This window comes from Trichosurus vulpecula, chromosome 5 (assembly GCF_011100635.1).
Source record: "Trichosurus vulpecula isolate mTriVul1 chromosome 5, mTriVul1.pri, whole genome shotgun sequence".
Lineage (NCBI taxonomy): Eukaryota > Metazoa > Chordata > Mammalia > Diprotodontia > Phalangeridae > Trichosurus > Trichosurus vulpecula.
In genome coordinates this window covers 185243771-185259295 of record NC_050577.1, presented here as the reverse complement: position 1 = coordinate 185259295, position 15525 = coordinate 185243771, and the positions used below count along the sequence as shown (strand labels likewise).

The 15525-nt window shown below is 34.4% G+C and overlaps 1 protein-coding gene across 8 annotated transcripts in view; it reads left to right on the top strand.

Moving 5' to 3' along the window:
- The window catches only part of PLEKHA5 (pleckstrin homology domain containing A5), a 196476-nt gene that overhangs the window by 161635 nt on the left and 19316 nt on the right, over positions 1-15525 (top strand). For 7 of the 8 annotated variants that reach the window (XM_036758859.1, XM_036758858.1, XM_036758857.1 and 4 more), the window contains 6 exons: positions 711-822; positions 1059-1105; positions 3036-3153; positions 6303-6421; positions 12694-12903; positions 14064-14216. In XM_036758859.1, the coding sequence (XP_036614754.1) occupies positions 711-822; positions 1059-1105; positions 3036-3153; positions 6303-6421; positions 12694-12903; positions 14064-14216 (759 nt within the window). Of the gene's footprint in view, positions 1-710; positions 823-1058; positions 1106-1989; positions 2179-3035; positions 3154-6302; positions 6422-12693; positions 12904-14063; positions 14217-15525 lie in introns of all 8 variants that reach the window. The other variant, XM_036758851.1, reaches the window with a different exon arrangement.

Here is a 15525-nt window from a genome sequence, read left to right as displayed (position 1 = left end):
AGGTGACAGTGACATTAACAAGTTTGAGGTACAGCTAGTGAATATTTGCCTTGCGAGTAACAGAAATCACATGCATCCTCCTTTGGAAGAAGATTATTCCTGATTTCCCTTCAACAACCCACTCAACCACCACCACCACCATTTATGAGTTCTCATTCCTCTTGGAATGGATATGTCTACATGTTGTATATTATCTCTAGAATGTAAGCTCCTTGTTGAGGGCAGGTACTATTTCATTTTGTTTTGGTTTTTTTCCTGGTGCTGAGTCCTTTAAAATGTTTATTGAATTGTTGGATTTCCCGAGTGTGTTTTTCCTCTATTGCGTGCCTTATCATGTTTTAGAACTTAAAATGTTAACCCTATATTGCTTAATTTTGTTTTTTCCTTCTAGTAGAATGTTTCTTTGCTCATTTTCAGTCTCTAGTGTGCCTCCCTGTCATCATAAAAAATGGCAGGATAACTCAGTGGTATATAAATAACACTGTGGATTATCCACCAGAGACAGCTGAAATACCTGATCCACTGTACTTTTTGTTGATCTGACCACCTATATTGGCTCTCTTGAAATTTCTGGGAGAGGTGATAAAATTAAGTCTTTTAAAATTTTAATATATCTCTAGAATTGTTTATTTTTTATCATCAGGTATTTATTAATATTTTAATTTCAAGTTTCCTGTATACGAATTAATACATAATATTATTATTAATAGACGGAATCAGCAGGCATTCAGCGTGCACAGATTCAGAAAGAACTTTGGAGAATTCAAGATGTCATGGAAGGTTTGAGTAAACATAAACAGCAGCGAGGCACCACAGAGGCTGGTAAAGAGACTTCTTTTATCTTTTATTAGCTGACATTTGGCCACAGTTACATCTAAAAACGAATGAAACGTGTAATTGCGTTTCATTAACTTAGTTGGCAAGTCACTAGAAGCACAAATATGATTAAATGTAAGTAAATAGGTAGGGTGACATTTTGTTTTTCCTCTAGATTCAAAAAGATTTTGTAATTAGTTTTAATAGCGATACATTGTAATTTTTAAAAATTATTTTAATAGGTATCATAGGATCAAAGGCTTTTTCAGCAGTTAAGTACAAAAGTGAGGTAAGATGTTTACTGTTTTGATTTCCAAATGCAAATTGATGTGTATTTCTAACCTTAAAGATTGAGTAAAAAGAAAGCAAATATTTTCCATACTTTTACAAAAATAATTTTAAATCGTTTTAAGTATGTTCCATTCAGGTTATTTTGTTAATCTTAAAGTTACAATGGGCATTACAAGAGTGATGTTTAAAGCTATATTGATGATTTCTTGTTTGTAACAACTAACGAGTCCCCTTCTCACCCCCAATCCTTAAACTGGAAAAATTCAATCTGGGTTGGTTCATGCATTTCAGAACTTGAAAGGTAGGATTTTACTTCTTGGTCATCTTGATGTACTTAATTTCACTCTTGTATGGTAAGCACTTATCTGTGTTTTAGGAGGTTTTGTAGAGCAAGATTTATATATAACAAAAAAGATTATAACTAAAAAGAGATACTGTCAACATAATTAAAATAGCTTCCAATTTTGATTCCAATGGGGGGAATTATCCTTTCTATATAAAATCTAAATACTAATACAGCATTTTACAGAGTTCTAAACTAAAACTTTTTCCTGCTATTTTCATGCCTAAATAGCAGCACTTTTATATACAGTGGTCCTTTGGATTTTTAATAGAATTCTAAATGAAATGCAAATACAAAAAGTGCTAACCTCAGTGGTCCAAAGCAAACTAGATACTGTTTCAAACTCAATTTGACTTGGTGAATATAATGATCTTTTTGTTTTATTTCTTTACATGTGATTTTGACAGTGTCCCTTTCATTATCTAAAGTTGATGAGACATAGTGTATATTTTTAAAGCTAAGCTGCTATTGAAAAGTTTGTTAGATACTCTTAACACAATTCACTCATCTAAATAAGGTGACTATTCTACAATCTTTAGGAAGAGGAAGTAGTCCCACCTCGTCCTCCACTTCCTTGGTCCTATGACTTTACAGAGCAGCCTCCCATAATCCCCCCTCTGCCCAGTGATAGCAGCTCCTTGCTCTGTTATAGCAGGGGCCCAGTACATCTGCCTGAAGAAAAGAAGATTTACCAAGTTCAAGGATATCCAAGAAATGGCTCTCACTGTGTAAGTGGCTAGAATTGCCACAGAATTGTACATCATAAATATCTTCTTGATTTTCCATAATCATTTTCTTTTGCCATTGGAGAATTGCTTTGTGTTTTACTCTCCTTTTGGGCAGTACTTTTTGTTGCTTTCCATGTTATCATTTTCACATGTTATGTTTTTTGTTTTTTCATACTTATGTACTTAAAATTTTTTAAATGTAGAAAACTGTCATTTAACGTTATTTTATATAACATGAAGAGACTAGGTTTAAAATAGACTAATGGGGGACACAGGGATCATCTCAGCTAATTTTTTCTGTCCTCAGATCAGAAAATAAAGAATGGGAAGTAGAATTACTGCCAGGATATTTAAGGTTGAGATTTGGATATTCAGTCTGTAAAAGTAAAATTTGAAAGGATCAGTGAAAGGAGGAGAGGAAAATAAACCAGTGAAGGGCAAAACCTATCAAAAAAATTATATGGGAATTTAAAATTTTAAATTTAGGACTTTCCTAGTTTATATCGCATCTGACTGCCTTCTAAAAGGGATTAAGATAATTTAATACGATTCGATCGCTGTTCTTAAAATATGTTATGCCCAACAGTCTGGTGGTCATGATGAAAAGAAAAATACTTAATTTCGAAACAAAAAGCTTGGAAGATATAAATTTTAATCTTCCTTTGTATTTGTTTTCCTTCACTTTACATATGGATTCCCAAAAGTATTTTTTATAAAACTGTTCCTTTTTAAAAGTTCTGATGTGGGGAGGGGATTAGCAACCTCATTTACCAAATTTAACTTGAGATTTCATAAATTAACAACATGGGAAAATTTTAGTTATTTTTAATCCACATTTTTTTTTCCTTACTTTAAAGGGTCCTGATTATAGACTTTACAAGAGTGAACCAGAATTAACAACTGTAGCAGAAGTTGATGAGTCTAATGGAGAAGAAAAGTCTGAACCTGTTTCAGAGATAGATTCTGTAACTAAAGGTCAGCTTTTAACTGTTATATAATAATATCCATGTAATCTTCAGTACTAATGGAAATTTCCTTATTAATCCTGGTGTCACTTATGAGTTTTTGCCTTTCACAGTTTAATGCTAAAAAGTCTATAATCTTCAAAATTTTAACGCAATGTACTTAATCACACTAGTTTTAGAAGTTATTTTTAAGTATTTTTCCATCCTCTTACATAAAACATTTATTCATATTTTTATTAGCATCTCCAGGTCTTTAAGTTTCATTCTGGAAACTTTTTAAGGACACGTCTAGAGAGAACAATGAAATAAATAAATGAGGAAATAAGGTGGCATATTTCAAATTTCCAACTAATCTTTTTGAAATATAAAAATGAATGTCTCATTTTTCTACTTTTTTCTCTAGAATTATGTCTTTTAATATTTCAGTGGTGGTTTTTTTTTTTCCTACCATATGGTAGATGTATGGTTTTAAAATGAAATAAATGATTCTTGGAAAATAGTCTAATATGGTTATCTACCATCTTTATAATAGGTATCTCCATCTTAGAAATTATAATTCTTTGTGAGAGAGGATTTTAGTTGAAAGTATATTCTGCCCAAGTGTAAGTAGTTTCTTAATCATCAGTCACACCGTCTCACCACCCGGCCCCCAACAAAAGCATTGTTTCTTTCTCTGCATTGCATTTTGCTGGTTCATCAGCAAACATGAATAAAGAGACATAGTTTCAATCCTGTAGGAGTTTAGGACACAAGGAATCATTACACTTTGTATAAATAAGTAAACCATTTCCCATTAATGTAAGAGATGATTCCATTTAGTGTATGGAACCTGAAGAAGAGGTTGTCATATTGATTTAATGAAAAGTGGAGGAAATTCCTACTAATTAGGGAAGATGTCAAAAGACTTACACAAAGTAAAGTACCAAAAAAATTGCATATTTGTACCCCATTCCATTCCTGTTTCTGACTCCTGTGCAGTCATAATAATCTATGCTGAGGTATATGTAATACCAAATACTACTCGTTTAGTTTCCCAAGTTTAAAAATTATCAAATAAATGACCATATAAAGTTGATTTAATTCAAATACAGTGAAGTCTCCTTAACTTTAAGAAAAGAAAGAAAGAAAAAGTTATATCTTCATTCTTCCCATTTCCAATTCGATGTATTCACAACCAAAATCGATGAAGGACTTGAGAACTTTTTGGTCTTTATGAATCTTTGTTTACATATAATTAATTTGCATGACAGTTAGTTGCCATGTTTGTCAGCCATGTTTTAAAAATAATTACATACTACCCATGAAGGTACTGAATTAAGTGCAAAATTTGAGGTGCAACATAGCTTTCAGTGTAATTGGTTTTTGAATAAGCATAGTCACATTTAAAATTGCAACATTTAATATAAATTAAATTCAACTATTTGTTGACTATTAAACAAGCATTCTCAGTGTTAGTGTACAGTTCTAAACTTAGCTATACTATAGACCAAGGCTGTCCAACCCTAAGTTTTTATTGAAAATACAGACAATATGTTTTGATTTGCCATTTTAGTGAGAGCTCTGCAGTAGCTCGGCTTCCTTTACTAAAACATTTATGTAAATTTCTATTATTTCTTTACATGTGATTTTGACAGTGTCCCTTTCATTATCTAAAGTTGATGAGACATAGCATATGTTTTTAAAGCTAAGCTGCTATTGAAAAGTTTATAGATACTCTTAACTGCATAAATCACACTGCGCATGCGGCCTGCGGGCTGCATTTTGCACAGCCTTGCTATAGACTATTCTATACCTAACTTTGATACTCTGATGGATTTATGATTTCATTTTGATGTGGGCAGTGCAGATCAGAACCCATCCATCCATGGCTATGCATCCTTAATGACTCTTGTCTCTGGATTCTTAATGCCTGTATGCCAGAGAGCTTCCTCTAGATCGATGCTGTCGGACTCAAATAGAAACGGATCCTTGAAAGCAGCATATTCGCTTATAAAACCTACAAATTAACATTATCTATGTTGTACTGTATTTAAAAAATAATTTTTTTAACATTTCCCAATTACATTTTAATCTGGTTCACTATACTTGGAAATATTGCTGCCCTCTGTTCTAGGTCATTGGAAATTCTTAAGCTGTGATCCACAAACACACAAGTTTCGATCCATGATTTTGTTGTTTTAATATTTTGATAACTATAAGTGGTTTCCTTTGTAATACTTGGTATTTAATTTATTTTTTTAAAAGCATTATTCTGAGTTGGGGTCCCTGATATTTACCAGAATGCTAAAAGGTGTCCATGACCAAAAAAGAAGGCAGAGAACCCCATTCTAGGTCTTTAGTGTGCTAGAGAATGTTTTTTGTTACTATATAGATTGATTCTAAATAATAGAAGTATGTTATACATTTATGCTCCACAATTCCAAAATCATTTAACTGAAAAAACAGTAGTCAGAAGAAAATAAATTTACTAACAGTTTGAGATTATTTTAGAGATTAGTTGTGATTCTCCACGAAGTAATCTCCTGACCCTGAACTCGTGGAAAGTACAAGAGTGTGTATTCTCCTTATCCAAGATGTAGATTGCAGAGAGATTGACACTTATCCAAGTTCCTTAAGTTTCTGATGATTTAATGAATGACTATCTAAAATGTATTTTAGTCCACTAATAGATTTCATTTAAGTAGTGGGCTATATAGAGTTTTTGTGAGGATTTTAAAAAGGCCAATATATAATATTTCAGAAGGCACTTTTAAAAGTTCAGTATCTATATGTAAATATTAATTCAGGCTGTTATTGATGTGTAATTGATATTCTTTGAAATAAAAAACAGTAATAATGGCAGGTGTTATTTGCTTTTTTTAAAATGCAGTAACTCCCTTTAAGTAAAAAATTCTAATTTAATACAAAGAGAAGATAAGGCATTTATGCTTCCCATTAATGTAACCAGCAAATTTGCTTTTAATTTAGCCCTAAATCATATCACTATCATTGGTTAATGAAATAGATAAAATAGTGTACTGCTACTGCATTTTTCTTGGCCAGATCTGGTGTTGACTATTTTAAAATGAAAAGAATTTCTAGTATTACAAAGAAAAATGTCAACTTTTATGATAGTTGCTTTGTAGGAATTGCTGCTATTTGTTTTTGGGGTTTTTTTAGGTTCACATTTTCCTGTTGGAGTTGTACCTCCCAGAACCAAATCACCAATGCCTGAGTCTTCAACAATAGCCTCCTATGTAACCTTAAGGAAAACTAAGAAGATGATTGATACAAGAACGGTATTTAAAAAACAATTAATTAACAGAAAAAAATTTATAGAAAGTAATCTTTAGCTTTTTTGTACAAAATTAAGTTTCTGTTTCTCTGCTTTCATGGAGAAATTTTTTTGTATATAACCAAGATAAAGCCTATCATTCTTAGTTTAAAAAAAAAAGATACCCATAGATATTTTTGAATTATAGCAATCCATTATCCATTCAAGAGACTATGAGCCTCTCAGTGTATCCCAGCATCTAATTGTTACCATATGCCCAGCCTGCATCCTGAGGCCAATTTAGACCTACCTCCCTGAGACTTTCATGACTAATAAGGGCTCCTTTAAGGTAAAATAGCTTTTTCCAATAGCCATTCTTAGAAATTCACTCTAAACGCTGACCATTCTAAGGGTCTGCAGAATAAATTTGTGGCAAGAAAATCCTGGAGACCTAGGGTTTGCAGAGTAGATAAGGACCCATCTCGGAAATCCCTGTGAACTGATGGGTGTGCTGATGAGTCTGAGGAGGCCCACAATTTAATAATACCAAACTAAACTCCTCAGTCTCTCGAGAGGCCCCAAAACACCCAGTTTAGGCCGGGATAGAAGCCTTCCCTCAGAACAAGCCAGTCTGATGCTCAGCTATTGTTTTGTTATGTTAAAAAGTATACTATTGTGTAAAATGTGAAACACTTTGTTTCAATTATTGGAGTTCAAATCAAGGACTGTTGCAAAACTATAGATTTAAAATTATATCTGACTTGTCTTTTAAAGATAGATTCTAATATTGATAGTATATGTATATATAATTTGTGATATAGATATATATATATATGTATATATATAAAATCATGTTCGGGTATATATAATGTAGGTTTATGGTATGATTTCCTTTACTTAACTAGATCTGTTGTCATAAGGAAGAAACTTACCTTAGGTTTTATAGAATCATAGACTATGAGAATTGGAAGGAATCTTAGAGGCCTTCTAGTCAACCTGGCCGTGACCAAGAATCCCTTCTACAAAATATCCAAGTTCTTATCCATACTTCACTGGAAAACTTGAAATAAAGGGGATCTCCGAAGCAGTCCATTATACTTTTTAATAGCTCTGATTTTTATGGCAGTCTTAAAGCGAAAACATTTCCTTTGCTTGATCCAAGTTCTGTACTCTTAAGCTAAGAAAACAAGTCTTAATTCCTCTTCTACATCACAACCCTTTAGATATTTATGGAGCTATAATGTTGCCTATGAGTCTCCTCTTTTCCAACCTGAACATCCCTAGATTTTTCAATTAATCTTCATTTATCATGGTCTCTGATTCCCATACCATCTTGGTTACTCTCTTTTGGAAGCATTCCAATTTATGAACGCCCTTTTTAGCATCTTAACATTAAACATTTTAACATTTACTTACATTTTTAACATTTACTTCACTTGGTGATCTCATTAGCTTCCGTGGAGTTAATTACCATCTCTGTGCTAGTGATTCTCAAATTCATCTCTCTTGCCCCAACTCCTCTGCTGACCATCTTAAACTGGATGCCCAGTAGATATTTAAACTCAACATGTCCAAAATGGAATTCATTATCTTTCTCCTTATACCCTATCCCTGGACACCACCATTTTCCAAGTTCCTCAGGCTCAAAACCTAGGTGCCCTCCTTGCCTCCTCACTATCTCTCATGCCTATATCCAATTTGTTGCCAAGGCTTGTCAATGTCACCTCTCCAACATCTTTCAAATATGCCTCTTTTCTCTCCTGACACTGACAGTACTCTGGTGAAGCCCTCATCACCTTATGCCTGAACTATTGTTAATAGCCTTCTGGTAGGTTGGCCTGCTCAAATCTCTCCCCATTCCAATTCATCTTCTATTCAGCCTTTAAGGTGATTTTCCTAAAATGCAGGTCTGATCATATCACCCCCTACTCAGTAAACTCCAGTGGCTCCCAATTGCCTCCAGGAGCAGATATAAAATGCTCTGTTTGGCCATCAAAGCTCTTCATAACTTAGCCTCCCCTATCTTTCTTGTCTTCTTATACCTCACTCCCCACTACATACTCTTTAATCCAGTGACACTGGCCTCCTTCATGTTCCATGAACAAGGCACTCTATCTCTTTGTTTTGGGCATTTTCTCTGGTTGATCTTCATTCCTGGAATGTTATCCCTCCTCATCTCCACCTCCAGACTTCCCTGCTTCCTTCAAGACCCAAGTAAAATCCCATCTTCTATATCTTTCCCAGTCCCTCTTAATTCTACTGTCTTCCCATTGTTAATAATTTCCTATTTATCCTGTATAGAGTTTGTTTGTATATATTTGTTTGCATATTGTCTTCTCCATTGGATTGTGAGCTCCTTGAGGGCAGGGACTGTCTTTTGCCTTAGTTTGGATCCTGAGCATTTAGTACAGTTCTTGGCACATGGTAGGCACTTAATAAACATTTATTGACTACTTTATGGAACTTGATGCTCTGTAGCATCTTTTTCTATATGATACAGAGATATTGTGGTATAACATATAGAATGATTCAGACACCTTCTAGCTTTGTGATAATGGGTAAGCCATATAAAGGTAATATAATGGGAACGCTAGCAACTTACCTCACAGGTCGTGAGGATCAAATGAGATAATGTTTGTAAAGGTTTTACAAATCTATTTATTACAGGCATACTATCTCTTATTTACTACTCACTATATTTTATGTGTATTTCAAATTTGTAATCCTGAGAATTATTATGTGGGAATTTCATTATTATAATTCTGGAAATTAAAAAATGGGAAGTAGGATGCTGACAGCCAAGGTAAGTCAGAAGATAGTAAGAGCAGGAAGTTGCCCCAAATTAGTTCAAGTCACTACACCTGAATGAAATACATCCCTCGTTACTGAAAGAATAGGTGGATGTGATTGCAGAACTACTGTCAGTGGCCTCTGAAAAAGTCACAGAGAATGGGAGACATCCAAGAGGACTAGAGAGGGGCAAGACACTGTCTTTGCTTTATATTCCGTTCCAATCAAATCAACAAACATTTCACCTATTATGTGGAAAACAAACTTTTTAATAAGGAAAGGTTGTAAAATCTGCAAGGTACAGACTGTGAACTTAATTTTCATTCCTGGTAAAGTTCCAAAACAAATTATTAGAGAGGTCAGTGAACATCTAATAAAAGAAGGTCATAAAGAGAAGCAGAAACAGGAGAGAGTGATGCCCTAAAAACCTAGAAAGAAGGGAATATCAAGGAGAAGAGGGCGATCAACAGTATCAGAGCTACTTAAAGTCAAGGAGGATGAGGATTAAGAAAAGGCTGTTGAATTTGCACCTGAGAGATCAGGACTAACTTTGAAAAGAGCAATTTTGGAGGAATCTTAAGGTGGGAAGCCAAACTGTAAGGAATTAAGAAGAGAAGGAAAGGAGAAAAAATGGAGGCACCTGTAAAAGGTGAGAGAGAATATGGAAAACATACTCTTTGATTTTCCCATCCAAATAAAAGACCATTTTTAGATTCTACAAAGTACCCCAGAAATACTTTCCTACATATGGTGAGTTCTTTGTAGCAGATTTAATTTGCGTAATTAAAGATTTTTATGTTGTACAAAGATAGTTCATCTTTTATGTCTAGATATTTTTATTAGTATAATATCCCTGTGAAACGGGTGCTACAGGTACTATTATCCCCATTTTATAGATGACAAGCCCAGAGAGGTTTAAGGACTTAGTCATGATCAAACATCTAGAAAGTGTGAAAGGCAGGACTTCAACCTCTGCCTCTCCTAGCCTCAAATCTGTCATTCTTTCCAACACACCGTGTAGTTCTGCATTATTAGATGCATTAATGGAGATGGTGAAAATAGTGAGCTTTTAGGGAAGACGGAAATGCCGTAGAAATTTATATCAGTGGATTTTCTTGGAAGAGTTGAATTAATAAGACAACATTATCAGAAAGTGTGTTTTATTACAAGAAGATGGTTCCTAAAAAAATCTGGATCCTCTATAATAGAGGTTCTTAACCTAGTGTCCACAGAATCCCAAGGGCTCTGTGGATAGGTTTCAGGGGCCTCTGAACCTGGATGGGGAATATGTTGTCTTCTTTCAGTAATACCAGAATAAAATTATGAAAAATAAAATTGAAAGCCTATATAATTAATTCCCTCAGTAAACTATGTTATTCATTATTGTGTTAAATCACATATTAAAATTTAAATGGTCGTGTTTCTCTAAAACAAAATTGGATTGTCATGTTTAAAGTAAGTAGTCATGTTTCTCTAATGCCATTATTTTAAAAGTCTGGCGTTGATTTGAAGATATATACTACTAGACCTTTTTCTTTCTGTCTTTGTTCTGTGTAAAACCAGCAGAATCAAGCATCTTTGCTACAGAATTTGCCTTACATTTTTTAATTATGACAGCGTATAAAAGAATCAAGGGAGGAAAAAGGATTAATGAACATCATATTAGATCTTCTATCTAATAGAAATTATTAGTTGCTTTATTTTAGGCCTAACAAATGTGTCAACAACAGAATAATTAATCTCACTTTGTTACTAGTTTAAAGTATAATAAGAGATTCAGAGACAGTTTTCCATTTGCAGTTCTTAAAGGGAAAATGAAGTTAAAAATGTTCCTGGGAAGACAAAGACTAAAAATAGCTATATTCCCAGGCAGCAGCTGAAATTTGCATACCTTCATTTCAGTTCAAACTATTATTTTTCAAAGAAATGCAGTCCTTGGTTTTTTTTTTTGTTTTGGTTGTTGGAGGGGGGAAGGCAGAGTAATTGGGGTTAAGTGACTTGCCCAAGGTCACACAGCTAATATGTGTGTCAGGTGTCTGGGGCCAGATTTGAACTCAGGTCCTCCTTACTCCAGGGCCAGTGCTTTACTCACTGCACCACCTAGCTGCCCCTGCAGTCCTTGTTTTACAAATTGCCTCCTCTCTTGTGCATTTGCTCCTATTAGGTTCTTTCGCTTTACCTTTCTATTTTTTTTGTCTACTTGAGTATTATGAGAAGTGTTAATTTGGGCGAGTCAAAAATGGACCAAAAAAATATAAAACCTGTAGTTTGGAGGCCAGCTCAACACAGCTGACATTTCCACCCATAAGTTGAGAGAGTGTAAGCATACTAACAGGAAGTCAGAAACCTGTCCTTGGTAATCCAGATCCTTCTATTCCGATTTCTTTCAAATATTCTTTCTCTCTCTTTATTTACATGTGTGTGTGTGTGTGTGTGTGTGTGTGTGTGTGTGTGTGTGTATGTATTTAAAAATTTTTCATCAGCTTTATATCCTATTTTGAAAAAGTCTAAACATGTTCTCTGTGTGTTCTTAATTTTCTAAACTGACCAATGTTGATCAGCCCCTTCTCTTCAATTTCTAGTCCTTATGAGTTGCCTACAATACTGAAACGTCTCACAACCAGTATATGACAGAAATAGGACTTGGACAAGACCAGGAAGGCAGCTATCTCTCTTAAGTTTCCAAGATAGTCACTTTTTTTTAATTGAATAATATGATAAGATAATATAACAAGATTAAAGATAGCTCATTTATCATAATTATCTTTTTCACACCTGGCAAGGGAAGTACAAATTAATAATTTATTGAGCGCTGGAATTTTTGTTTAATACTAATTCTATTTGCTTTTAAAATGATATTTCCTGTATTTTGACAAATATTTCTATTCCCTTTTTACTACTGATTAAGAAACATTTTAGAGCATTTGTATCATTTATCTGGTTATAACAAATATTTGATGACATGCATTGATTTTAAATGTACTTGGATAAAACAGATTTCTATACTTCTTATCTGGAAAAGGCCTTTCTTCAGTTCCCATCTTTTCCCCCTAGTCTTTCTGGGTTCTCTTAGGCTGAGTTTTAAGCAGTGATAGAGCTTTTCCATTGCTGGCACATTGTTACAGAAATTTGGAAACCTCCTAGTTAGATTATTCTTGAGCCATTTCTGTTTTGGTTTTGCTTACCAGGCAGTGCTAGGAATGACCCATGCATGAGAACAGAAAGAAGAGAGGAAATAATTTGTCACCTCCAGAGCCTGGGTTTATGAAGCTTGCTATATATAGAAAGGAGAATTTTCCTCAGTGTCCTTGCTCACATATATTAATTATCATTTCATAATAAAATAAAATTCTGCCTTTAAGTTTAATAACATTTAAGATCTTTGTGTTTCATTTTGAATAGAAAAATGTAACTGAAACACACTTTGAAATATGTTTTATTTTAGCCATGCTTTTCAAAAACTGTTCTTGTCTCTTTTTTTCTAATCTTTAAAAAAATTATTTCAAGGAAAGGCCTAGAAGTGCAGTGGAACAGCTGTGTTTGGCTGAAAGTACTCGACCTCGTATGACTCTGGAGGAACAAATGGAAAGAATAAAAAGACGCCAACAAGCTTGCCTAAGGGAGAAGAAAAAAGGACTGACTCTCATTGGTGCTTCAGACCAGTCACCCCTACAGAGTCCATCATTTTGCAGAGACAATCCATTCAGGGCAATCCAAGTAAATGAAAATTTTTTGTTCATCATAGTATGATAAACAATCCATTTAGATTGGACTAGTTCATTATAATGCTGTATAATGTAATTTTAGTTATATACCCCTGGATGAGGGGGAAAAAAGCTTTCTCAGAAAGGGTTAATGATCTGTCCATGGTCACATAGGTATAGTAACTGGTACAATAAAGACTCAAACCCAGATCTTTTTTCTTCACATTCACTGAGTTTTTTTTTTTTTTTTTGCTCTATACCATGTGATCTTTTATGAATGAATGTACTTTTAAAAAATCTCAGAAATTCCATATAAATGTATGATATTAATGTTTTTCCCCTGTCCTCTCCTCTCTAAAATGCTCTGGGTTGTTCTGCATTCTTATTTACATGCATCTAAGCTGTAGTAAGAGACAGTAAAAGGCCTCCCATTTCTAAATATTCTTTCCTTCAGAGACTTTTTGCCTTGTTTTGCCTTTATTGTCTCATTAACCTTTTAATTTTACTATAGTTCATATTTTCACTTTGACCTTCTAGAGTACTATCATCTTTCTTCTCTGCCCATCATCCTAAGCAAGAGGATATGAACTAGTGAGCCTACTGTGGCTCATATCAGATCTGTTTGAGTGGAAAGTTTTCACATAATGTAGTTTCATCTGAATGTTACACAGTCACTTGAATTACAACAGATTAGCTAGTTTCATCAGCTTAAAGTTATTCCCCATCATCACAGTAATTAACCCCATTCTCTTATTAGCAGTTGATATTGCTGGTGGCTAATTTTAAGTTAATATAAACTTTAAGATATTGCATTGATAGAAATGATTATTCTTATTTTTCCTGCGCTCAAGGATTTTGTCTTTTAGAGTAGGAATTGAATAAGTCTTCATATTTCTGCCAGCCACCAAAGTGTCTAAGTTTAAAAACTAGAAACAAAAATAAATGATACATATAGCATGTTTCTTTTATTTCCTCTGACTGATTTTCTTAGATTCTCCACTAATTTATTGTAGTCTCTGGGCAGGAGAGACAGCTTATTTCAGAACAAATAAATGTTTGCCCTGTGAGCCAGTAATGTGTCGGGAGAATTTTAGATGTGCCTTGCACTGTAAACAGGCACCATGTGTATGTATTATCCCTTGTAAATCCATAAATGTCCAATTTGTTTCACAGAATCAGAGGGATGATTTGATATCAAGTAACGTTAAGGAACTGGAGAACAGAGAAGACAACATTGAACCAAACCTTGAAACTTCTGCAGAAGAAGTAGCTCAGCTAAAAGAAACTATCACCATAGATCCTCAGGATGAGAACTTCAGTAAAGAGGTACAAGCTAATTTGAGTAGGGGTACTCTGAACTGAGCATATAAGGTGATGCTTTTAAAAACAATTTGTTAAGTTTTATGAACCATAAAAAAAATGTGTTCATTCACAGAGTTATTCAGAATTGGAAGAGGCCTCACTGGTCATCTAGTCCAGGCAACTGGGTAGTATAGTAATTAGAGCACTTCAGATACTTTGTGACCATTGGAAAGTTTTTTTTAACAGCTGTCTGCCTCAGTTTCCTCAATTGTAAAATGCGGATAATAATTGCATTCCCCTTCCCAAGGTTATTGTGAAGAACAAGTGAGATACGATATGCAAAGTGCTTACACAGTGCCTGGCACATAGTAGGTGCTTAATAAATGCTTGTTTCTTTCTTTCTTGCACTGATCAAGCATTCCCTTACTGCACATTAGAGAAGGGGTTATCCAGCTTTACTTGAAATCCTCCCATAATGTCTCTCACAGCAGCTATTCCACTTTTGGATAAGTCTAATTTATTAGGAAAATTTTCTTGACATCAGCCTAAATTTGCCTCCTCTCTGCAACTTCTACCCGTATTTCTGTTCTATGGAACCAAAGAGAGCACAGTATTTTTCTATTCCATGTGACAGTTATCTTCAATTATTAGAAGCCCTATCTTATCCTCCCTAAGTAAATCTTTTCTTTTCCACACTAAATATTCTCTGTTGCTGTTCTTCATATGGCATGACCTGGAGGCTCTTCACGTCCTAACTGTTGTCCCCTAAAAGATCTCTTAAACTATGATGCCCCAAACTGAACATATGTGGTCTAACCAGGGCAGAGTGCAATGGGACTGTTACTCCTGATGGTTTTCCCTCTCATCATCCAACCTTTAGTTTTTGTGGCTGGCACATCTCACCATGTAAGAATCTTAAAATCCATTAGAACCTGCAGGTGTTTTTCAGATACCTTCTATCTATCCCCTTCCCCCATCTTGTACTTGTGAAATTGACAATATTTTTTAGTCATACAAAGTTTTACATTTATCCCTATTGGATCATCTGTCCCCTTCAACCATCCCCTCTCTCTAATTTCATCTGCTTTTTAAACCATTGGTTCCTTCCCTGCTGCTTAAAAGCACTCCTAAATCTCTCTCATCCTTTAAAAAAAAACAAAAAACACTTTACTTAACCCTATGATCCCTTCAAAGTAATATCTCTCTCCTTTTCCCAACCAAATTTGAAGAAAAAGCTGTCTACACTCACTTACTGTCTCCCCCCACCCCACCCCCTCTCACATCCCCTCTTACTTCCTAACCCCATACAATCTGGCTTCTGTCCCCACCACTC